This window comes from Anoplophora glabripennis, unplaced genomic scaffold (assembly GCF_000390285.2).
Source record: "Anoplophora glabripennis isolate ALB-LARVAE unplaced genomic scaffold, Agla_2.0 scaffold387, whole genome shotgun sequence".
NCBI classification, from domain to species: Eukaryota; Metazoa; Arthropoda; class Insecta; order Coleoptera; family Cerambycidae; genus Anoplophora; species Anoplophora glabripennis.
In genome coordinates, this window is record NW_019421739.1 from 150,007 (window position 1) to 175,982 (window position 25,976).

Below are 25,976 nucleotides of genomic sequence, written 5' to 3' on the forward strand. Positions count from 1 at the left end.
CTGAATTTTACGAACTTGAAATCGTGGCACATCAATCCCAGAAGACCATATTGTAACTCTAAAATTTTTTGTCATTTACAAGAGTCGTATCACCTCTCCGACGACACAATGTATGTTTATTATTGCATTTTGATAAATATTTTATTTATTATGTGTTATGTGTTATGTGTACAACTAATTTAACACTTGCCACTTTTTATTTTATTTATGCATTATTCTTATAATGCACCCTGTTACCATTTATTTATTTATTATAATGTTTATTTTTGTTTTTATTTGCTTATTTCATATATTTATTTATAATATATATATTTTTATTTATTTTCAGATTTGTGTTTTCATTATTTTCAAAATTCCTACTTTCTTGTATTTTATATATTTTTTGTTTACATAAAAAGTTAGTAAAGACATACATGTTACAATTTTAAGTCGAAATTTATAAGGTAGGTATAGTTTAAATATATGTGTGTTTCGTAACTATAGTCCGTAGCTTCGTAGCGCAATTTCCTTTGGATATTTTAAGAAAACGCTTCGTTTCTGAGATTCAGAATGTTGAATTTAATATCTTCTAAATGCTGTTTTTTAGAAATTGAATTTTGGTACACCGTGTACTCGACTTCGTATTAACGAAAAGTTAAAATTTACATATAACAGACATTATGATAGAAAATATTAAATAAATTTAATAATCCCTTAAGACATTCAAGTGGCACACCCTGTATACTTGTTTAGTCCTGCATATAGAATTGTTTACGTTTATTTATTACAAGTATGTGAAAACAATTCTTAAAATGTGGGGTGAGGATATCAATAAACGCATTTTTAAAAGTTATTATTTTATTTGGGTAAATTTAAACAGTAACAATGAGTAAAGAGTACTTCAAGGATTTTATTTTTGTGTTTACTTTTGTTCTACACGTTTTATATTTCAAGGTTTCAGTACCTAAAAACGCCAGAAATTTAACTATTTCACGGCCGGGAATACGGCCGCCGGCCACCTTAAAATTCATAAACGCAACGCGCTTTATTAAGATAGAAACATGTGACAACAGCGGCAGTACCAATAAATGGTTGTCATGGAAACGGACGCGCTAGTCTGCTTCTTTGGAATACCGCTATATTCCAAAGTTTTGAAATTTTAACAAGTATGCATCGTCGTGCCATCTATCAGCCACCTTAGGACCTATTCGCTAAATACATTCCCACGAACCTTCTGTAGCGTAGCTATTTATTTTGTGGTAGTAGTTAAAAATAAAACAATATCCGAGAGAACCAAATAGATCAAAGGTTACTTTTATGAAAATAGTTTTGCCTAGCTAAAAAATCTCACACTGAAAAAAGCAGACAAATATAAAATACAAAAATGCATTACTTAATATCACTTTAAAAAGGTCGTTAACGTTTCAAAATTCCACTGTTTTCGTCTTCTGAACTTTTTTTATCTTTTTGTTTTAATAGCTTTTCAGTTTAAAGAGTGCTTTTATCTGTTTCCATAGTTAGAGATATCACATGATGCTTATTCTATAATTACTTACTTCATCTTTTAGAATCTGTAGCCATTGAATAATATGTCCGTTTTCCCAAGCATGATCGCAAATTTTAAATTTCTCAAATTCCAGTTTTTTAATAAAATTTTTGTGTTCATCTATTCTAATATTCACAAGTCGAGAAGTCTCCCCAACGCAATGTTTATTGCATTCACAAAGTATGTTAACCTGACCCCGAAAACATAACCTCAAATTAATCAAACCTAACCTCAAAGAAATAAATTGACTCTTTTCTAAATCTATCCTAGGTATAATTACTTAAAAACTATATTTTTGAGCTTATAATTCCTAACTTGAAAGCCATTAACCTACAAACATAAAAACCTAACCTCGCAGCCTTCAAAACCTAATCCCAAACCCTCAAAACCTAACTTCAAGTTCTTAAAACTTGAGCTAGAAATTCATAGAATAAGTAATTGAAAACTATTTTCTGGAACTTATATTCTTTATTTTTGAAGGCCTTAACCTCTATCATTAAATATCTAACCTCAAATCCAAGAAATCTGAGATAGAAAGTCGAACGAAAAATATTTTCCAAAGAATGTGACTTCTTGAAAACTCTTTTCTGGAGCTAATATTTTGTATTTCTGAAGCCTCAAACCTATGCTATGTCCATAAAAACCTAACCTCAAACCCTGGAAACTTATTCTCAAATTCACAAAAAATATGTGGATATCTAGATAGATAGATAAAATTTCATTCGAAAAATTATAGAAATTTCAACAATTTCTGCTAAAAACTCAGACTCAAAATTTATATCATTTACAATTATTCGTTATCTTTATTTATATAAGACACTAGCCCTTTTACCACGTCAAGGTAGTAGTCTTTAAAAAAGTTGTTTTTCTGTTTTTTATTTTTATTTATTTTTTGTTTGGTTCTTTTTTTTGGAAACAAAATTTTCATTCTTTTGTTTGGAAAGTGGATTTGAGGTTAGATATTTAAGTCTAGAGGTTAAGGGCTTCAAAAATAAAAAATATAAGTTCCAGAATTCTATGAATTTCCAGCCCAAGTTTTTAGAATTTGAAGTTGAATTTTGAAGGTTTGGTGTTAAGTTTTGAAGGGATTGCGGTTAGGTTTTTATATAATTTTCTATTATACCCATAGATTTAGAAAAGAGTCAGTGTAACTTTGAGGTTAGGTTTGATGAATTTGACGGTTTAAATTATTTAAATTAAGCTACATGATTATTTTCTTTGTTTAATCAACTTCAGATACGAAATTTTCTATTTTTTAATTTTTAACTACTTACCGAATTATTATCTTTGGTGTTGAGGCTGATGGGTTCTCACTCGATATAAGAGATTCCTATATAGATATAACACATTATCGCATCAAGATCATAAAATTAAGCATATTTGAAGAATAAAAAAAGAAATTACTACTGTACGGTTAAAATAGTCGAGTGTTTAGAATTTTTTCCCATATTTCCCACAGTGCGGCCTTCTAAAATGAAAATATATTCAAAAACAGTAAATTAGTTCATTTATAGTAGATCTGGAAATCAAATCATCCACAAGGTGTATTGTGATGTATGTAATACTACCTTTATTTTCATTAAAATATACTTCAATATATTTCTGGCAAAACCACGAATTCTGTTTTTTAGTTTCTTTGAAATCTGGTTATCCTCAAAAGGCATTCATAAATTTCATGATAACGCTAGAACCAGATGATCCTGAAAGTGAGGACCATGCTTTGGGGCATCTGGGCTTTGAATATGATACCGAAATGTTGGCTAGGTTTAGTCATTCCTGCCCCAATACTATAGTTGAAACTAGTACAATACACAAAAAGGAAATTCGGGTAAGCTAAATTATAAATCATTTAATCAAATTATCATATTTGTGAACTTAATTAAACAGGTGAGTTTAGTCATTTGCTATCCGACTGATAATATTGCAATAATAATAGAACGCTAAAGGTTTACAGAAATGTATTCTGGTTGCATGCTACACAAATTTGCCATCAGACTTGTTTCATTGTAATTTTCGAAAACAGTACATATGCAACCAACCTTAGAGTCAATGTCCAAGTTCTCACCTTTCGACCAATTGGTAGTTCAATGTGAAGGACAAATTAACTCCAACTAACTCAGGGGTTCAAGAGAGGATCCAGTAAGAATAGATCTTCATACTTTTCTGTCATTGGTTAGTTGCAGGTGATTTAATATAGATAAGATAAATAAGGTCTTCAAGGTAGGTTTGGATTAAATACATATACTAAAGGATTGAATAGAAACATAGCTAAAAATTTAATTTTCATATAAAGAGGACCATTAAACTACTACTAATAGGTTTAAACAAAAGGTTATAGTATAAAATTTTGAATTAGCAGAGGATTATTTTGTAATATAAGTTACTTAATTAAATTAACTAGTGTAAGTTTTCTGGCCGACAAGAGTCACCTCACCAAGAGTCCTACCGGGTATACAGGGTGATTCAGAACTTATACAAAAAAATAATTCTGGATGTACATTGGGCCCTTACAAATACAATTTTGTAAAGAAAAAATCAAAAAGAGCAGTACGAAAATAATTTATAAATACACTTCTGCACAGTACTGGAAACTGGTCCGCTGTAAAACCTAACCTCGCACAATGCGACCGGCATGGCGGTGTGATAAAAACAGACAAAAACTTGAAAGAATTTCGCAAGGTAAGAAATAAATAGAATTTTATAGCACCTATTTTATATCGGCAAATTCAACTGATTTTGCCTTTACTGTTATTATTAATTAATAAAATGAATTTGTGTTTTCAAATAATAAAATCATTTGACATACCCAATGTTACAACAACAATTGTTCAAAATTTTATCCACCAACGTGTAAACACATTTGGGTCCGTCTAACACTCAGTTTCTACGAACTAACACAAATGTTGTCTTGCTTCACCATAACACAAATGCTTCACCATAATACAAATGTTGTCTTACTTCACCATAACACAAATGCTTCACCATAATACAAATGTTGTCTTGCTTCACCATAAATTAAAACGATATCCATCAACTCCGAGTTGCTCTACACGCAAACCATTTTTAACACTAACTACTAAAAAGTTATTGTAAACACCACAGATAACAGGTATATACTATTTTTTAGTATTCGGAATTGCTGAGGCCACGTGGCTCCCCATGCGTATTGCGAATGACCCTAGAGACTACAGTTGTCCAGCTATGTAGTGGTTGAATGTACTATAACTTTAATAATTTTTTGCTCGGAAACTATAAGGATTTTATAAAAAAAATTTTTACGATATTGACTCAATTCCTCATGCTGCATTTATTCCCAAATTTTTTTGGATAAGTTGTGAATCACCCCTTATATGCACAGTCGCCCGTCACTCCTAGTGCGTCCTGGATAGTAGACAGTGACACTGATTGAATGTCAACTGGAACCCAATCTGTCAGTGGTAATAGACAGCGCTCTCGGCTAATGAAGCTGCAATGAGACCAGCATCAATAGCGCTTGTTGCAAGACTGGAGCACAGTCAGCGAAGTCTCACGATGACAACTCCCAGTAATCATTACTGAGTTTTCTTCGTCGTCTTGTCCTGGCCAGTCATGTTTACATGAAAATAATCAGGGACCAATTCACAATGAACAAATAATGTTGGCAGGAAAAAAATATTATAAAAGTAATAGGAATAAAATCTATCAATACAAATTATGTTAATTTATTATAAATCACAGCCCCACAAAAAAAAGTGGCAGGTTCGAAAGACAAGATCATGGTATCCATATGGTTTTGGGGTCGCTGAATCCGAATCCGGTGTCCGTTTAACACGATTAGCTATGGTTTAAGGTCAGTTCAAGGTCAAATATAGAAAATCTATTGCCAACAAATTAAACCTACGTATCTATACGTTTTTGGGGTCGCTGAATCCGAATCCGGTGTCCGTTTGACACGATTAGCTCTGGTTTAAGGTCAGTTCAAGGTCAAATATAGAAAATCTATTGCCAACAAATTAAACCTACGTATCTATACGTTTTTGGGGTCGCTGAATCCGAATCCGGTGTCCGTTTGACTCGATCAGATCTGGTTTAAGTTTAGTTCAAGGTCAAATGTAGAGAATCAATTGCCAACAAAGTATACCTACATATCTATATGTTTTTGGGATTCGGCGACCCCAAAAACGTATAGATACGTAGGTTTAGTTTGTTGACAATTGATTTTCTACATTTAACCTTGAACTAACCTTAAACCAGAGCTAATCGCGTCAAACGGACACCGGATTCGGATTCGGCGACCCCATAAACGTATGATACATAGGTTTAGTTTGTTGCCAATTGATTTTCTATATTTGACCTTGAACTGACCTTAAATTAGAGCTAATCGCGTCAAACGGATATCGGAATTGGATTCGGCGACCCCAAAAACGTATATATACATCGGTTTAGTTTGTTGACAATTGATTTTTTACATTTGACCTTGAATTGATCTTAAACCAGAGCTAATCGTATCAAACGGACACCGGATTCGGATTCAGCGACCCCAAAACCATATGGTACCATGGTCTTGTCTTTCGGACCTGCCACGTTTTTTTTTGTGAGGCTGTGATAATTATTAAAATTTTAATTAGAAATGGTAAATGGTATCACGCTGTATGCAAATAATTTTGGAAGAAAATATGTAGGAACACAAAATAAAACAGCAATCAATATTCAAACAAGTTCGATATCTCGAAAATGATTAACTTACATACATTTAGGTATTATATGAATTTTGTTTAGAATTTCGAGAATAATTGAAATAGGGAGTAATATACAGGGTGTTCCATTAAAGAAAAAGCAACTTTGTATCGTCATGACTTTTTTACTAATCCCGTATACCCATTTTTTCTTTATTGTAATAGATTGTAAAAAAAAACCCTAAACAGTTTGTGTCTTATGATTTTTCGATCGTTCCATACATATCAGTAACCCTATATATATAAAGTTCGTTTCAGGTTCACTGGATAGCTCCTCCATCAGGTAGTGGATGTGTTAACATAAAAGCCACTGTGGTCGAATCGAAAGAAAATTGGTTCAGCGAGGACGAATCGTTAACCAAAAAATTATGTGAAGAAACATTAGAGGACGAAAATGTTCAGCCGATAATTAACACAAAATGTTGTGCATGTGATGAGGCCAAATATGAGGTAGGTCTTCGGGCCAGTGCATAAGAAAGCATAAGCATGGCTTAATCAATTAAACAACATCAACGCCGCTTAAAATATTATATTCGAGAAAACCAAATCTTCGATGATATTACACAGGAAATAAATAAATATTTCAAAAACTTTATACTTAGTTAATTACTGGCATGATTTTGACTAAAAATGTTCACTACATTTTTCTTACAATTATTGTCACCACTAAGTAACTGTAACTGTGACAGTAGCATGTAAAAGCAATATTTTTTATTATGTTTGATCTGTTAAATATACAATTTGGAAATAAAATGTAGTGTAATTCAAGACGCAATGTACTGAAGAACAAATTTGGTATTGTTTTAGAGCACGAGTTAATAGCAATAATTTTTTAAAACGAAACGTTTAATAAGAAATATTTACAGCTAACAGCTGGACTTTTTTATCATGACTGAATTTTGTGGTCTTAAAAAGCCTAACAAAATAAACTTTTTATTCTTTATTAAATTGCAATAATATAATAAGTTTTGATCTTGAATGGTACAGGAGATATGTCTATTGCAATAAATGAATATAAGCCGTCAGTCCGCTGCAAAAAAACCATATGACTTCTCCACATATGCCCTTCAAGGTATCATGCTGACCAATGAACAAGTGCAATTAACAGGTAATATCTACCTAATTATGCAAGTTTTTTAAACGGCATACAAATCGGTTGGAACAAAATTGATTTTGTCTGATACGATGGCTGTGCGAATTATCATATCTATTTATGAGTTTTATCATCGAAATTACTCCATAATTTTTGAGTTCTAGCTGAGGCGCGGCATACCTGAGATTTGGAGTACCTATAGATTTCGTGGGTTCCCTCATTTCTTACTTAAATGCTGCTCGTTATTTGGACCGCAATGCGCGTACAGAGTTATTCACTATACAGGGTGATTCAGAACTTATTCAAAAAAAAAATCTGGATGTACAGGGGACCCTTACAAATACAATTTTGTAAAGAAAAAAATCAAAAAGGGCAGTTCGAAAGTGATTTAAAAATACACTTCTGCACGGCACTGGAAACTGGTCCACTGTAAAACCTGACCGCACAATGCGACCCGCATAACGATGTGATAAAAACGGACAAAAACTTTCGCAAGGTAAGAAATAAATAGAATTTTATAGCACCTATTTTATATCGGCAAATTCAACTGATTTTGCCTTTACTGTTATTATTAATTAATAAAATGAATTTGTGTTTTCAAATAATAAAATCATTTGACATACCCAATGTTACAACAACAATTGTTCAAAATTTTATCCACCAACGTGTAAACACATTTGGGTCCGTCTTACACTCAGTTTCTACGAACTAACACAAATGTTGTCTTACTTCACCATAACACAAATGCTTCACCATAATACAAATGTTGTCTTGCTTCACCATAAATTAAAACGATATCCATCAACTCCGAGTTGCTCTACACGCAAACCATTTTTAACACTAACTACTAAAAAGTTATTGTAAACACCACAGATAACAGGTATATACTATTTTTTAGTATTCGGAATTGCTGAGGCCACGCGAATGACACTAGAGACTACAGTTGTCCAGCTATGTAGTGGTTGAATGTACTATAACTTCAATACTTTTTTTCTCGGAAACTATAAGGATTTTACAGAAATTTTTTTTACGATATTGATTCCATTTCTCATGCTGCATCTATTCCCAAATTTTTTTGGATAAGTTGTGAATATTGACCCCCCTTTAACTTTTTTGTTTTTAAAGTTATAAAAAAAAATGTTAAATACAAATGTTGCACGATTTTTTATGAAGTTTTCGGAAATAATAGTAGAAAAACAAATTAAGTCCAAGCAAAATGGCCGCGGATGTTAACTTTGTTAATTTAAATAGAACACCATGTACATTTTTTCATATTTGGATAGAACGCTCCCTGACGAGCATAGTCATAAAGGGTTTGTTGTGTCCATCTCCAACAATAAACGAGATACTATTAAAACACGAAAAGAAGGTTTTTTACTAATAAAATGAGACATTTTGTACTTGTTAGACCTGTTTCAGGGATTTATGACTATTTCCCAAATATGTAGGTAGGTATTTACAGATTTATTTGTAATATACATATTTTGACATATCGGACATTGATAGGAATGCGTAGGTATCGGAATTTTAACTAAATCTAAAATCTAAGTCTAATTTAGGCCATGAGAGGCCTAATTACTCATGGACAATGTTATATGGTCGTATATGATAGTAACAGGTAATGTCATGACAACATTGCTATTGTTTGACAGCTTGTATTATTATTTAATTAAAACAGAAGTAGAACATTCAAATATTATAGGAATTAAAATAAGAATATTTTAATTCCTAATAATATTCACATTTTCCACTTCTGTGTAACCCATTTTAATTAAATAATAATACAAGCTGTCAAACAATAACAATGTTGTTATGATATTATCTGTCACTGTCACGACCTACCATATAACATTGTCCATGAGTAATTAGGCCTCGCACGGTCTAATAAGTGAGATTTAGTTAAAATATCTATACGCATTTCGGATCCTACCAATGTCCGATATGACAAAATATGTTACATCTAAATCTGTAAATCCTTACGCAATTAGAAAAAGGGCAGAAATATCTGAAAGAGGTCTAACAATTACAAGATATCTTATTTTCTTAATAAAAAAACCTTTTCGTTTTTTATAGTTATAAACATTTTCATTTTCAAATGACACTTCTATGACAAATGAATTCGACCCTGCCTTCAAAAGCTGCAACGAATAAAATTAAATGTTTTCTTCGGCCAAAAAAATCACATTCGGTCGGTCTCTAGTCGTCAGGCAACTGGTAACAATCATCCTTTTTTACCACGTTTCGCTTAGCACACTTTTCAACTACATCTCTCAGATTATTACAGATACATATTCGAGGAATTTTTCTTTTTTTTTAATTTTTCAATAATTCCACCATCTTTTTATATAAATAATTTGAATGTAAATTGAACCACAGCTTGCATTCGAGGGAAAATGGACGAGAAATACTCATCCGAGACACTTTCCAATAGACCAATGGAATACGAAGTTCAGTGACGTGATCGGAGCGTCCCATCAGTTATACCATGCTTTTTGGAAATACGAAGCAACTGCCACTGATGGGTTGAAAGAACTTGCTCAAACTGGAGAAATAAAAACCCTAGAATCGGAACTGAAGAACGATGTAAGTAGGTACAATAAAAATATTTAAAATCTAAAGTAAGTATATCCATCTTTTCCGAAATGTAAGAATTTTTCCCTGGCTATCTGATGGTGACCTTGGATTTGACCTTAACGTTGGCCTTCAAGATCATTTGAAAGTCAAGTTAAGTTTTTTAAATGGAAATCCCTATTCTATATTGCGGATTTGGAAAGAGCAGGAAATTTTACGTTCAAATGTGGTCTTGACCATGACTTTGACAATAAACTTCAAGGTCAAATGTGGGTCGACTTCCAAAACTCCCTGTACGGCAGAACTTTCGAAGAATGCATTTTGGGAAAAAATGTTCTAGACAAAAGTGTAAAAATTTTTCAATAGCTATCTGATGGTGGCCTTGGATTTGACCTTAACGTTGACCTTCAAGGTCATTTGAACGTCAAGTTAAGTTTTTTAAATAGGAACCCCTATTTTTTATTGCGGATTTGGAAAGAGCAGGAAATTTTACATCCAAATATGGTCTTGACCATGACTTTGACAATGACCTTCAAGGTCAAATGTGGGACAATGACGTTGAAGGCCAAAGTCAAGGTCATATCCAAGGTCGCCATCCGATAGCCAGGAAAAAATCCTTATACTTATGTCTGAAACTTTTTTCCCAAAATGCATTCTTCGGAAGTTATGCTGTACCGGGACATTTGGAATTCGACCCACATTTGACCTTGAAGGTCATTGTCAAAGTCATGGTCGAAACCACATTTGGACGTAAAATTTCCTACTCTTTCCAAATCGGCAATAAAAAATAGAGGCATCCATTTAAAAAATATAACTTGACCTTCAAATGACCTTGAAAGTCAAAGTTAAGGTCAAATTCAAGGTCACCATCAGATAGCCAGGGAAAAATCCCTACACGTTTGTCTGAAATATTTTTCCCAAAATGCTTTCTTCGAAAATTTATCTCCCGTACCGGGACTTTTGGATAACCCTGTATATACATCCTGTTTCGAAAATTCTGCTGTACTTCCAATATGTGTTATTAACGCCGCCCTTTTCCAGAAGGTGACTTTAATCCAGTCGAAAATCCTTCAAGAAATGCTTGCCGTTCACTTTGGATATTGCCACCGTGCCACACTTTTGCTACCGTATGACCTTCATTTATCCATGTTTCGTCCGTGTAATATATTCTACGATTTAGTTTTCGAGCTTCTAGGTAATACTTGTCTTAAATAGTTTCTTCACCATATCACTATTTCCTCTTTTTCTATCAGCATACTTTTTCGACTTTTATAGAACGGAAATTCATGTCACGCATAGTTCGCAAAAGCATCTTTCTAGATATTCTAGGCAAATTTTGATCCTGTGAGATAGCAGCCTGAATTTTTTTATTGTCGGAAGCTCGTTTTAAAATACCATCTAGCTTGAATTACTCTCCATTTTTAAGACCGCAAACCCAAAATCACTAATAAATTAATCACAATTAAATTAATGGAAAGATATCCTCGGACTTCTCCCGCGCATACGCCTAAATAGGCAAATGCTGACAGAATTGCCCGGAACCGAATAAACCCAACCCAATAGACGTCACGCTCCAAACATGAAATGGAAAACAATGAGACTTTAAAATTTGCTGCAGCAGAACAATATCTGGTGCACGCCAAACGCAGCAGAAGAATATCCTAACACTGTGCAAAATTGACTGCTCTGGGAGATTGCGGCACACACAATTTTATACGAAGAATTTATAAACGGCTCGTACTTATCTTTGTCTTAACTGCTAAAAATGTTGAGCCGGACTATTATTTTGGGATCCGACTGTAGTAGATGTTGCCTCAGATACTGGATTTAAATAGTAATAATTGACAACATACAGCGTTGTACTTTTATTTAAATAACCACAACTTTTTTTGTGTTGCATTGTATGTCATTTTTGACTAAACATACCTATTCTCCATTCAATTTTACGTACAAAAGATACTCTTAGTATTTGTCGCTGAAAGCAGCCGTTTTGTAAAAAACGGGTTTAAATTTAAACCTCTGTTGAATCATTAAGAGTTTTTGAAAAACAATGGAAAAATTGTGTCTTTTATTGATTGTATTGCAATGTACAATTATTGTAAAACAATGCCTTGTGTCTCAAGATCCAAGCCGTTGCGGATCCATGTTCATATGAACTTTTTATCTTAAATTTAGTCAAACATTCACCCTTTAAAGTTTGTACCAAGTACTTAATAAACGCCCTGTATTTGTATAGTTAACAATACAATTGTAGTACAGTAGTCATTTTCGTTAACATATTAAACTAGGTTTTACCATTTGCAGAGCGGACACATAAGAACAATTATAAAGGCTCGTGGTCTTCAGTATCCAAATATTACGAAATCTACCTATGCAGTTTTTCGTGTAGACAAGAAAAACCACTTAGTATCTCTCGTTACAAAAATTATTCCATCTCCAGATTGGATCGTTGGGGTTGCAAATTTGGAACTATGTACAGAAAATTGTACTTGGAAGGAAACTGTATCTTTAAATCTATATCCTTGGGATGTTGGAATCGATAATGGCCTTGATTATGAAGTAAGTAAAGAAGATTTACAGGTTTGAATAATATTTAATAATTTCATTGAGACGAACATTTCGTCGTCTTTCAGACTAACGTGTCTATGGAGCAGGGTGTCCCGGTACTTGATACAAAAAAGTCTAGTACAAATAGATGAGGTCAAAATAATATCTGTTCTTCAAATAATTTTTTCATACGGGCCTTCTTTAACTAATTACGGGCCCTGAGAGGTGAAAATTAAAAATTAAGTTATTTTTATTACAATTATTGTTTTGTTTTTCTATTTTGTGTTTGTGTAAATAGTCCAGTATATGCGTAGTGTGAGAAGGGTTCACCTTGCAAGAAATAGGGTAAAAGGTTTTTTTTTATCTTGTTCGGTAAGCTGTGGGTAGTGTAAAACCAAGTTTGCGACCTCGTACGACCTGTGGAAAACTTTTTGTGGGCAAGTCTTACCCTCATCATAGACATTTTTTCCACTTATTCGGAAAATTTATCTTCTAAGTGACAAGCTGCGCATTATACGTTTTAAACAACGTATTTATATAAACATTTGACATACTTTTAGAAATAAATAGGAAGTGTCATAGATTCGTACGGGGGGAAAGGGGGTAGGAAGGCAGGTGTTACCTTGTTTTTCGTAAGACGGAAAGGGGTAGAGAAAGTGAGATCGAGTGAAGGAGTGAGAGAGAGAATGGCAGGTGTTTGGGGAACCCATCTTTGTTCGACGAGGCTTTGTTACATTGTTCCCCTCCCTCCCTGCATTCTTATCCCTTGAGGCGACTCGTATCAGTATAACCCTCACTACATTCTGTTTGCACATGCATTCAGTGGTTGTGATACAACCTCATCCCCATTCGGCCATGGAAAGACCAAACTGTGTACCCTTATTGAGAAGAACCTTGAGCTCAAGAAACTTGCTTCAGTATTCTACAAGTCTGAAGCAACCAAAGACGAAATCAACCGTGCAGGAGAGAAACTTTTTATGGCACTGTAGAATCCTGGAGTGAGCACTAGTCAGGGAATCAACGATATTACATACCAGATGTTTGTCAAGATGAGTACAAAAACAAAGATCAGCCTACTCAGATTGCCACCTACAAAAGATGCAGCTGAAAACCATGCGTTCCGCACATTCCACCAAGTGCAATGCTGGCTGGGTAACAATCTAGATCCAGTAGAATGGGGATGGAAACGTGACAGTACTGGCCTCATTTCGAACAAAATGAAAAACGATCCAGCACCAAAGACTTTGCGGCAACTAATATACTGCAACTGTAAGAAAGGATGCAATAGTGCATGCACTTACAAAAAATCTGGTTTGAATTGCACTACAGTTTGCAAAAACTGTCCAGGAATTTCGTGCACTAACACTCCGCCAACTGAGATTGATGAGAGAGACAGTGATGAGGATTGTGTTGAAGCAGATGAGGAACTTGATGTTGAAGCTTGTGAACAAGATTACGTTGAATCAGTTTGTCCGGTACCGGGAACTTACGATCAACCTGGGCCTTCTAAACGTCAAAGACTTATGTAATTCCCCCATCATTGACCATGTTTTATATATCCATCGTAATGTTTACCCCTTTCGAATAATAAACATTTTAATTCATTGAAGCTTTTACTATGTCATTTCCTGCTATACCTAGATGTACCTACATAGAAGGTACATTATGTATATAAATTACTAGTGGACCCGGCAAACGTTGTTTTGCCAAATAAATTATTCCTAGGATTATTTTAGTAGATTTTTCATAAAGAAATTTCACTTCTACCATCTATATTATATTTAGTTTTATTCAGTGTATATCGTGTATATATTTTTTTTATGAATGGTAATAGTAAATGTCATTATTATGGTTGATGCACAAACAATAATAATAATGGCCGAAAACTGTAGGGAGTGAGAAACGGCTCATTGTGTGAGAGAGATCTCATCCCTACTCCGTGCTGTTTACTGGGTCAGAAGTGACACCGGTCGACGCCTGGCGGGGATAAAAAAAATGATCAAGTGATAATTGATCAGTTATCGACCGGGGTTGAAAATTATTGAATTACTAATATCGCTATTAAAAAATAAGGGTTGATGGTAGAAGGGTGAAAATTTAGGATTGTATGTATTTTTTAAGGCCACATCATAAAAAAATAAAAAAATAAAATTTTGTCCAAAAAACAACAAAAAAAAATTTTGGGGTGGACCACCCTTAACATTTAGGGGTATGAAAAATAGATGTTGGCCGATTCTCAGACCTACTCAATATGCTCACAAAATTTCATGAGAATCGGTCAAGCCGTTTCGGAGGAGTACGGGAACGAACATTGTGACACGAGAATTTTATATATAAGATATACAAACATATAACTACCTAACAAAATGGTATAAAATTTCAATTTTCCAACGTCGATTTCGACCATGTTACTGGATCAAAATCAAATTTTGAGGTACTCATTCGACGCAGAATTTTATACTCTGTAATTATTGTAATAGTGAGGTTTTCGCTAGAAACCATGGTTTGAAAGTTATAAGCGAAAAACTGAAAAAAGTCCGGCAATTTCCTGGTTTTTTGCTCACTAATAATTCTCACCAGGTCGTACGAGGTCGCAAACTTGGTTTTACATTACCCACAGCATACCGAACAATATAAAAAAATAAAACCCTATTTTTTGCAAGGAGAGATGTACTTATATACTGAACTAAAAGTATGTTTGTCAAATTTTATTAGTGGAAATTACATTAGCAGGCAGTATAAATTTCTAGGCTCTTATTTTAAAAATATGTACGGTTCTAACATAGTAACTATGTCCAATTAAAAATTAAAAACAAAAAATGGTGGAGGCGCCGCTCGATGTGCACTGTGACATAAAATCACAAATATTTCCTAAACTGTTAATTTTACCGAGTTGAACCAAGAGGGTATTATCGTTGGTAAATTCTTCAGGAAACTTATTTTTGATGCAGGCAGATTGCGATCGTCATCTATGCAAAAATTTTTGGTTGTTAACCATTGGGCATAGCCCGTCCCTGGCGTTCTGGGCATAATGAAGTTTCACTTACAACATCAAAGTTATCGATCACCATCATGCTGAAGTTAATAGTTTAGAGACTGTAAATAAAAATAACTTTTTAATTTTCACCTTTGAGGGACCATAATTTGTTAACGAAGGCCCGTATGAAAAAAAATTAAAAGAAGCACTGATATTATTTTGACCTCATCTATTTGTACTCGACTTTTTTGTATCAAGTACCGGTACACCCTGTATAATTAGTATCAAAGACTATGTAATTTATGAATTTTTCTATAACATAGAATCTATTAGCCAAATTGTAACATCCTCAATTGATTTGAACTGAATTTGGATTTTCATATTGAAATAAAATCAATAGAAATCTTGAAAAAGAACCGAAGCAATCGCAATTCTTAATTTTTTCATTCTGTTTTTTTGATCGATTATGGTGATATCCCCCTCATACTCTTATTTTTTACTTAAAAAGTTTTTAATAATTTCACCGATAGAAATATATCCGCTAGTTTGTACATATAATTATCGTTTAAATGTAACATACGAAGTCTGTTTCAGAAAATAATCGAACTTTTTGAATTATATGCTAATGAAAATATTTAGTGATATGCAACCTCCTCTGTAACCACATATTCTTGGATTGTTGATATCTCATTCAGTTTTCGTGATATTTTCATTTAAGTGTAAGTATTAGTGGTGATTTTTGAAATGTGTGATTTTAAGGAACAACGATGCAACGTAAAATTTTGCGTGAAACTGGGGAAAACTTTCAAGGAAACGTTTGGCTTCAACTTTTGAAACCAACTTACGGAGATGATGCTCTGGATCGTACGCAATGTTACGAATGGTTTTCATAATTTAAAAGTGGTCATCAGTCAATTGAAGATAATCCTCGACTAGGACTCCTTCGACTTCAACTGGTGACTCCCACTTTCAGAAAGTCAAAGATCTGATGCGTGCAACTTGCCATGGGTCATGCCATGAAATTTTCACGGACAAATTGAACATGCATCGAGTAGCAGCAAAATTTGTTCCTCGTTTGATGACAGCAGAAAGAATATCTATGGATGTTTGTCAGCAACTCCTTGAACAATCCACTGACGATGAAACATTCATTCAAAGGATCATAAAGGGAGCAAAGACATTGAGACAAAAGTTCTATCATCACAATGGATTGGCAAAGCATCTCCACACCCCAAGAAAGCACGTCAGTCTCGAAAGTCAAAGTGATGCTAACTGTTTTCTTAGACTTTAATGGAACGGCATTTTGAATTCTTGCCTCAAGGTAAAATGAACCGTGTATACTATCAAAAATAATTCAGAAAAAGAGATCAGAGTTGTGGCGAGACAACTCATGGTTCTTGTTCTTGCACCATGACAATGCACCCGCATACTTAGCTTTGTCAATTTGTCAGTTTTGTGCCAAAAATCAAATTACTGTCCTCCCTCACCCTCCTTACACGCCAGACCTGTCTCCTTGCGATATTTTCTTATTTGCCAAATTAATATCGGTGCTGGAAGGAAACCGTTTTCAGACTATTGATGACATCAAAGCAAATTCGTCACAGACTTTAAAGAAGCTATCCAGGACTATATCGCGAAATGGAAACACCGCTGGCGAGCAAGTGTCTGAATAGAAGAGAGGAGTACTTTGAAAAAGATAAGGACCAATAATGTATAAAATTAATTTTAATTAAGTTAAGTTTAGTTAGTTTAATTAGTTTAATTAAGTTTAATTAGTTAAATTTCATTGATTAATTTAAAAAATAAAGTTCAGTTATTTTCTGAACAGATCTCGTATAGTATTATATTATATTATAACCTATTGCGCAACAGTTCTAAAAAAAAATCCGTATTATTATACTAATTTATTACTAATTTATTATCAACTTTATCAAATTAAAGAAAGACTGAAAATAATATATTGAAAATAAAATATTATTACCTTTAATTTGCGAGAAAGAAAAAACCATGACATTTTGGTTTATTGCATTCTAATGATAAATTACTTCTGTAGAGAAATTATAATGCAATATAACGTGTCAAATAATACTATTGCACCAAAACCAAGCCCAAAAACTGTACAAAATTTGTAGATGTTTTCAAACTATTAAGAATCTCATTATTGGAGGAAATATTGACTGTTTGTCATCGACAGATGGGTCCTTTAACTTGAGGGTAGGAAAAGAAGATGATAAGAAGAAAAGATAAAAATAGGAGTTCTGATTTGTTATTTATATATTTATTTATTTTTTAAAGGGAATAAGTACCTAAATTTTTTATTTTAGTCTTCCGAACCTACTCAAGATTGGCAACCAGTCCGAAGAATAACACCGAATAATCCCAATGACCCCAAGTCCCCATTCTTTAGCGAAGAAGGGGAAGAAATGAAACCTATAGCCAAGCTCCGCGTTACCAGACAACGCCTTTACTCAAAAGTATGCGAAAATGAAACTGAAGTTGAATCAGATTGCTCCAGAACCGACTGGTTAAACTGGACACCCTGTTCAAATAGCTGCGGCACAGGTCTAAAAGTCAGACAAAGAGCTCACATGAACGAAGAACAAGCTACTCAGTGTGGGCTTAATTTTGTAGAACATAAGATCTGCTTCGTAGATTGTCCTGCAGATGACAATGAATCAAGTAATGAAAATGATAATTCTACAAAGAATTCGGTATGCAAAGAAGGAGACAAAAACTGCGAAGAAGTAAGTAAGTTCAGAAACGTATAAATAATAAATTTACAAAAAAAATAAGAAAAATGATAGGCGCAAATGGAATACATTGTAATATAGGCCATTGTAGCTTTTTTTTGGGAAAAAAATACTATTAGAAGTTTCTCTGCGGAATATTGTTCAGAAATGTGTTATAAACAAAATATCAAAAAATCAACTCGAGACTAGTTGGGAAACTTTGTTAAAACAATGGTCAAAATTATGGAAAAGTAGTTTTTCGACTGGCGTAAAAAAACTGTTATTCATAGAGAAAAAAAGGTTTATACAAAAAAGGTAGGTATTAAATAAATCTGTAAAATAAGACAAGTCCGATTAAATTCCGATAATTTGTTTATGCGCAAGAGCTCAAAAATGGTCGAAATTGTCCGCTTTTTTCAATTGCTAATAATTAATGCAATTTTCATCGCAGACACTTGTAATTCAGGATTTTTGAGGCTTTTTGCACCCTTAATAAGTGGTAAAAATTTCAGCCCAAAAGCTTCATTAGCTTGGCGTTGGCGGAATTTGTTATCTAAGAAGATGCTATTTTCAATTCATTTTTCCCAAGCTCACAGGCGTTGTAGGGTTTCGATCATTAGTTGTTTTTGTACCTAAATAGTTGTATTGACATATGCATTTACTGATAATTTAATTTTTCAAATTTAATTTGTTTAAAAATGACTGAAAAAATGTTAATATTTATTACATCGTTAAGCGCGCATGCTAAGCCTCGCCTTCCCCACTCGTTCGCTAGACCAAGTAATAGAACGCATCGCCGCTATCTTCTTTTTCGAAATTAAATAGTTGAATTCACCTTAATGTTAATGTAGGACATGAAAATATAGCTCTTAATGTATACTCTCTCCAAATTTCGGCTCTTAATATTAATAATTAAGGTCACTGCGATTAAATAAATAAAAAAAATTATCTCAGCTTCTAATCAACTTACAACAACGGTTTTTTTTTTAAATTCGAAGAAAACTAAAGTAAAGAGGTTACTATTTTATTTTATAATAATTACCTATCTTAACAATTTAATAAATATTAACATTTTTTCAGTCATTTTTAAACAAATTAAATTTGAAAAACTAAATTCTCAGTAAATGCATATGTCAATACAACTATTTAGGTACAAAAACAACTAATGATCGAAACCCTACAACGCCTGTGAGCTTGGGAAAAATGAATTGAAAATAGCATCTTCTTAGATAACAAATTCCGCCAACGCCAAACCAATGAAGCTTTCGGGCTGAAATTTTTACCACTTATTAAGGGTGTAAAAAGCCTCAAAAATCCTGAATTACAAGTGTCTGCGATGAAAATTGCATTAATTATTAGCAATTGTAAAAAAGGCAATTTTCGACCATTTATGAGCTCTTATGCATAAACAAATTATCGGAATTTAATCGGACTTTCCTCATTTTATAGGCTTATTTAATACCTACCTTCTTTGTATAAACTTTTTTTCGCTATGAATAATAGTTTTTTTACGTGAATCAAAAAAACACTTTTCCATAACTTTGACCACTGTTAAAACAAAGTTTCCCAACTAGTCTCGAGTTGATTTTTTGATATTCTAATAGTATTTTTTTTTCCGAAACAGGCTCTTTCACGTCTATAATGACTGGGCTAATAGCGGAGAATTTAAAAATGCGGAAATGGAAAGTTGCAGAAACCAATGTCATAAAATCGAAACAATTAGTTTAATTAAACTAACCAAAAAATACATGTTCTAAAATCTAAAAATGCAAATATAAAATAATATACGCTCCCTGGAGATTAGTAGATACTTATCGGGCACCCTGTGTAATAATGAGAAATAGGTAAAATAAGTTTATACAAGGTGTCACCTAACGAATATTACATACTTCAAGGGTATAATCTAGAACCCAAATGGTGTCGATTTAACCAAACTTGCTTATACGAAGAATGTAGAAAAAAAAGTTACAGAGTGTTTAAAGTTTCTTTTTTTATTTCTTATTTTCTTCTTAACTCAAAACCCAGTTAATCGATTTGAGCAAAATTTGCTTTTCTTAGTTTCTCTTCATGAAGTATGCAGTGATTATGTTCCTATTATGTGAAATCATACAATGCGTTCATTTTACTACAACCTTTTGTAAATATTCTTCTTTTTTGTACGTTTAAAATTTTACGTGTAACTATCAGAAACAGGTAGAGAATTTTATTTTATACAAAAAATGTATACCTATCAAAAGTCGAAATTATGCTCGGTTATGAAGATATTATCGAAAATATTTATTAACACATACCCCACTTTTTTGAGAATAACTACGTATCCATAATAAACATAATAAATAAAATAAACTGAAAGTGGAGGTAGGTAATGAAAAGTGTACTAACTTATAATAAATGTTCTACGTGTCCACCATTCTCTTCGACACATTTCCTTAAACGTTTTGTGAAATTATTGAGAATAGGAAACGAATTATACGTTCATCTAACTTGTCATATGGCGTATTTTATTCTATCCTAAAGTTCTTCCCCCGTATTAGGTGTTACTGACTTGTAAACAATTCCTTTCAAATGGCCTCAAAAGTAAAAGTCTAACGGATTAAAATCTGGACAGCGGGAAGGCCAAGGAAAGTCACTACCTCGACCAATCAACGGTTTGGAAATTCTTGATTTAAATGATCTCTTTAAATTCGTGTTGGAAGTGATGCTCTTTTATTGCGTATGGATTTTCTTCGCTCCACAGAGTTTTTCCTATTAAAAACACATCTATTAAAAATAGCTTCATCTGTAAAGGCAATTCTCCCGAGAAAAGTATGATCCCTGTTATGTAACTGGAGAAATCGTTCGCAAAATGTTAATCTCAGCGGGCGGTCTGGTTCAAGCAAATTTTGTATAGGCTGAAAATGGAAACATTGTAACTGCTGCGTGTGGAGTATAGTTGAAAGGGCTTTGCGGTCAACTCCTGTGATTGCTGACAAACAACAAATACTAATTTCTGAATTTTTTTCTACTCTTTCTAGAAAATGTTCTTCCTCTTGTACCCTTCTTTGAATGTACCTTCCATTTCATGAATTAGACCGAACGATTCCAGTTTCTCCTAATCTAGTGAATAAAGAAGCAAACAATGTATGAGAAAGCTGTCTGCGATTCGGATAAAGTTCTTCATATTATGTTCTCTTAGCAGAGCGTCCATTAAAATGTTCCTGTACATATACCACTATCATCTCTTATTTCATAATTCGTAGATTCATTGTGAGGAGGCATTTGTAGAAACAGACCTTTGCAAAACACAAACTTGACAGTGACTTATCGAAATTGTCATGTTGTTATTTCCAAAAAATAGCTCTGTTTTTACTTTATTGTAACTTATCCAGTAACCACCCCACCAAGTAGCTGAGAATAATATTAATATCACCTTCGTAGTGTAACTTGAAAACAGGTATATCAAATGCCTAGTTTAACGATACAATTTGCCTTGAAAGTCAAGTTGTAGAACGTCAATTTCTTTCTATTTTTCATATTTTCTGAGATACTCAGAAATATCATCTAATTTGACACAATCTGGATGATATTGCCCGCAAACTCAAGAATTGCTTGAACGCTTCTAATTGGAGATTGTATATAAGAGATTTTCAATTTTTCATTTCAAACGTTAAACCGCTTGAACCGAAGGAAGAGTTCTATGAGTTCAGAATTTTAGAATATACAAAAAAATTCTGGTAGAGTCTTGTAAAAAATTTACACCTTTTAGGATCCCAATTGCCCTGATACATTTTGGGGACCATGGGGACCATGCAATGCAACCTGTGGGAAAGGAACAAAGCGGAGATTAAGAATTTCGAAACAAGAAATCGAAGATGGTTGCGATACCAGTCAAGAAGTAGATTGCGACGCTGCTAATGAATGCAATAGTGAGAGTGAATCCACATCAGGTACGTAATATTTTTTGCTGTATATAAAACAGACAGTAATAGATAGTTTATTTATCAAAGGATGTTTCAGTATTCATTAACTAAACTTAATTTGATTTCGTGTGGTCAGAATAGGGAAAAATGTCTATGAAGGAAAGTACAGAAATACTTCGTTTTCGAGATACAGAATGTTGAAATTAAAAAAATCGTGTTCTAAAATGTATTTAACAAGTTTGATTTAGAATAACGAAATTTTATATGTATAATAATGTATCTGATTGATAAAAATTTATACAGGGTCTCTGATATGTATGGAACCGGTCGATTATATCCTAAAGTAAGATAGCTATCGAAAAGTCATAAGATACAAAAGTTTTAGGATTTTTTAAAATCTATTACAATAAATAAAAATTAAGTCATGACGAAACAAAGTTGCTTTTCTGTTGGAACAGCTTTCTGCTGCAACACCCTGTATACTGTTCCATATTTCAATTCTTCTCGAAATTCTAAACAAAATTCATATAGCACATCATGTATCCAAATTAACCATTTATGAAATATTGAAGTTTGAAAGTAACTTTCTACTATTCTCAAATTTATAAAAGGAAAAGAGCCCTAAATTATGGATATTTATTTTGAAAATAATAAGGTGAAGGATATTGTCATGATTTAATTTTATTACTAGTTTTTGACAGAAAATAAAAATAGTGCATGGTTGATAAAAATGCATAAAACGAAAAAATGTATTGTTTAATGAATGTACCTACTGGATATTTTAAATTTTTTGAAAACGATAGTTATGCCAGAATAAAGAAAGAGAGAAAAGTTTTAATAAAAATAAAAACCAACAAACACCAAGAACATTTTTCATTCATTTAACGTAACAGTACCTGAATGTAACATTATTTCTACAAGAAACTGCCAGTTTTTTTTTCTTGTAGTAAATTTCATTCAATTCCGTAAGCGCATTATGAAGATATGAGAGAAAATATATATATATTTTTGGAAACTTGAACACGTCCCCAGGAAAAAAGTTTATAGAGCAAACTCTACTTATTTCTAACAAGCGTTCAAATAAAAACGTGGTCGAAGTTGGCTCTGACACATTGGATGTAGGGAGTAGCTTATAGCGACCAACTTAACCTCATTTCTCAACGAGCGGTATAGCAGCTGTCAGTTTCAATAACGTTAAGGACTATATAACTTTATTTTAAAGAATAATCGTGATAACAATAACAAACAATTAAAGGAGCTGCGGAAAGTGTCCCCCTCCTTGTTATAACAATAAATTAAAGCAGCTGCTGAAAGTGTCCCCCTCCTTGTTCCAAGCACTTTTCACACCTGTTCCTCAAAGAATTAAAGACATTTTCTACGATGCTCGGGGTATTGTTAATTTCACGAATCTTGTCTATAAGTCGAGCCTGCAGATGGTTTAAATCAGGAATAGGCAGTTCAAAAATAGTGTTTTTAAGGTAAGGCCACAAAAAGAAATCACACGGCGTAATATCACATGACCTCGGTGGAAATTCATGTTCAGCATTGAGACTTATTAGTCGATTTTGGAAAACTTCCTTCAACATATTCATCGTCTCGCCTGCCGTATGTGCCTTTGCGCCATCTTGTTGAAAGTAAAAGTTTGTAACTTCGTTTTCTTCCAGCTGGTTAACAAAAGGATAATTTCTTCTCTATACCTTTGTGCAGTAAGAGTACCATTAAACAAAATAGGTCCATAAATCCTCCTTCGATTGAGAGCACACCAAACTCCAATTTTTTGAGCGTGTAGAGGTCCCTCGACAAAAAAGTTATCTGGTTTTTCAGAAGACCACATTCTCATATTCTGTGAGTTTACGTAACCACTTAAATGAAACCAGGCTTCATCAGAAAAAAAGGTGATATTATGAAGTTCACCGTAGTTGTTTAAAAACCATTCACAAAATACAACCCGTCGCGGAAAATCAACTTCATGAAGTTCTTGCTGACAAGTTAAACGATAGGAGAACAAACGCAAATCTTTTTTTAACACTGTGTGGCAGGTACCGACTGATACTCCCACCATTTGTGATAAAACACGTACAGAAGTTCTTGGCGCATTTTCCATTATTTGTTGGACATTTTCTTTTAATTCTTCAGTCCGCTTTTTAGGTCGGCCGCTTCCTTCTTTTCTTGTTACACTGCCCGTTTCTCGAAAAACATTAACACAACGCTGAACTGCACTTTGAAAAATTTTGTACTCAACAACGCCGGGAAATTGATTTTGAAATTCTATGAAACATTCCTCAATAGAATACTTCCATATTCCATCAATCTTGCGTCCATTTCTAAAATAGGACTTTATGATAAACACTTTTTGTTCTTGAGAAAACACCATTTTAAACGTTTTTTAAAACGAAAATATTCAAATTGATAGCGGCGATATAGCGCTTTGACAGATGACGTTTAAGTTCATTTGCTATACGCTACGCCCTACGTCCAAATTTTCAGAACCAACTTGACCACGTTTTTATTTGAACGCTCGTTACATACAGTTTCTGTATTTATAGTGAATTCACCCATACATATATGTGATATATGACATTAAATCTGAATACCATTTTATAATACACTGTAACAGCTGAGGGGTACCCTGGTAACCATTTGAATTATTACATTGTTGTACTTTCAGTTTGAGTGTAGAATTGTGTATATATCACATTAGTTAAACAAAAAAATGAAACACTCGATTTATTGTTTACCGTTAGAGCCATCCAACCAAATGTTTGCGGGGTTGGGACCAAGTAGCATAATATTGTCCCAGGGACCGGTAGGAGAGGTGATTAATTGCAAAGTAAGCAGGTGGTCTTCGTGGAGTGAATGCATATTACAGCAAGGTGTATGTGGAAGAGGATCCAGATATAAATTTCGTGAAATAAAGGTAAGGATGTACTTAGTCTCAATTGATGTTGTTCTCCCCTCTGTCCTCGACAATCTCCACCATTGAGTTGCGTACAAAATATTTTGTCTAAGGGCTAGTAGTTTTTTATTATTTGTAGTTCCACTCTACGGTGGGTATTTCACATATTTAAAACAGGCTTTCAGATATATGTATACAGGGTGTCCCGGAAATGGTGGGCAATCTCTCGGATATGGATAGATAATGAGAAACTAATGTCACAAGTTCATATAATTTTTTTTCCTCCGGGCTCACACTGTAGAGTTATTAGCTCTTGAAGTTGAGAATTAAAAATGTTTTTTTTGCTGTAACTTTTGTATTTTTCAATAAATTTTGAAAATTTTTTGGCTGGATCTATATTTTTTGGCTGGATAATATTTGAAGCTGCTTTGAATGATAATATGAAATCCTCGATAATAATTATGGGGGCCCGGGGCACCCCCCATTTAAATTTGTAGAAACAAATTTTTTGTTCCACTATACCTCAAATTTACCATCATTTTATAAAAATCTATGGTATTTTACGTAAAAAAGGTATACTTGTTGAATATCCATAAAATAGATATTTTTTGAGATAAACCCGTTTAAAGAGGAAGGTACCATTTAATTTGAGACATTTTATTTAACAGAAACACAGGTTTAATCGTAGTTGGCTTTTACATATCAGAATAAAGGACAAATAATTTGCAATAGCAGTGTTCCAAATTATGAGAATTTGGACTTAACTAAACTAACTAAACGAAAAGTGCATGACAATCAAAATTTTGTAACTAATATAATTCATAATAAATTCTCAATATTAGTTCCACCTTCTCTTATACAAATACGAGCTCGTTTAACAGAAGACTGTTGCACTCTCCATAACATTTCAGGATTTTGTCGTATTTCATTTGCACAATAAAAAATCCTTTCTTCTAATTCTTCTCTAGTGGTTACAGGTGTGGAATAAACAAGATTTTTCAAGTGCCCCCAAAAGAAAAAGTCA

The 25,976-nt window shown here is 33.2% G+C and overlaps 1 protein-coding gene across 1 annotated transcript in view; it reads left to right on the forward strand.

Moving 5' to 3' along the window:
• Positions 1 to 25,976, forward strand: part of LOC108908427 (spondin-1) — a 45,307-nt gene that overhangs the window by 11,855 nt on the left and 7,476 nt on the right. The window contains exons 3-9 of the mRNA XM_018712463.1: positions 3,157 to 3,353; positions 6,499 to 6,690; positions 9,710 to 9,916; positions 12,209 to 12,463; positions 17,753 to 18,172; positions 21,903 to 22,083; positions 24,801 to 24,973. Coding sequence (XP_018567979.1) covers positions 3,157 to 3,353; positions 6,499 to 6,690; positions 9,710 to 9,916; positions 12,209 to 12,463; positions 17,753 to 18,172; positions 21,903 to 22,083; positions 24,801 to 24,973 — 1,625 coding nt within the window. The remainder of the gene's footprint in view (positions 1 to 3,156; positions 3,354 to 6,498; positions 6,691 to 9,709; positions 9,917 to 12,208; positions 12,464 to 17,752; positions 18,173 to 21,902; positions 22,084 to 24,800; positions 24,974 to 25,976) is intronic.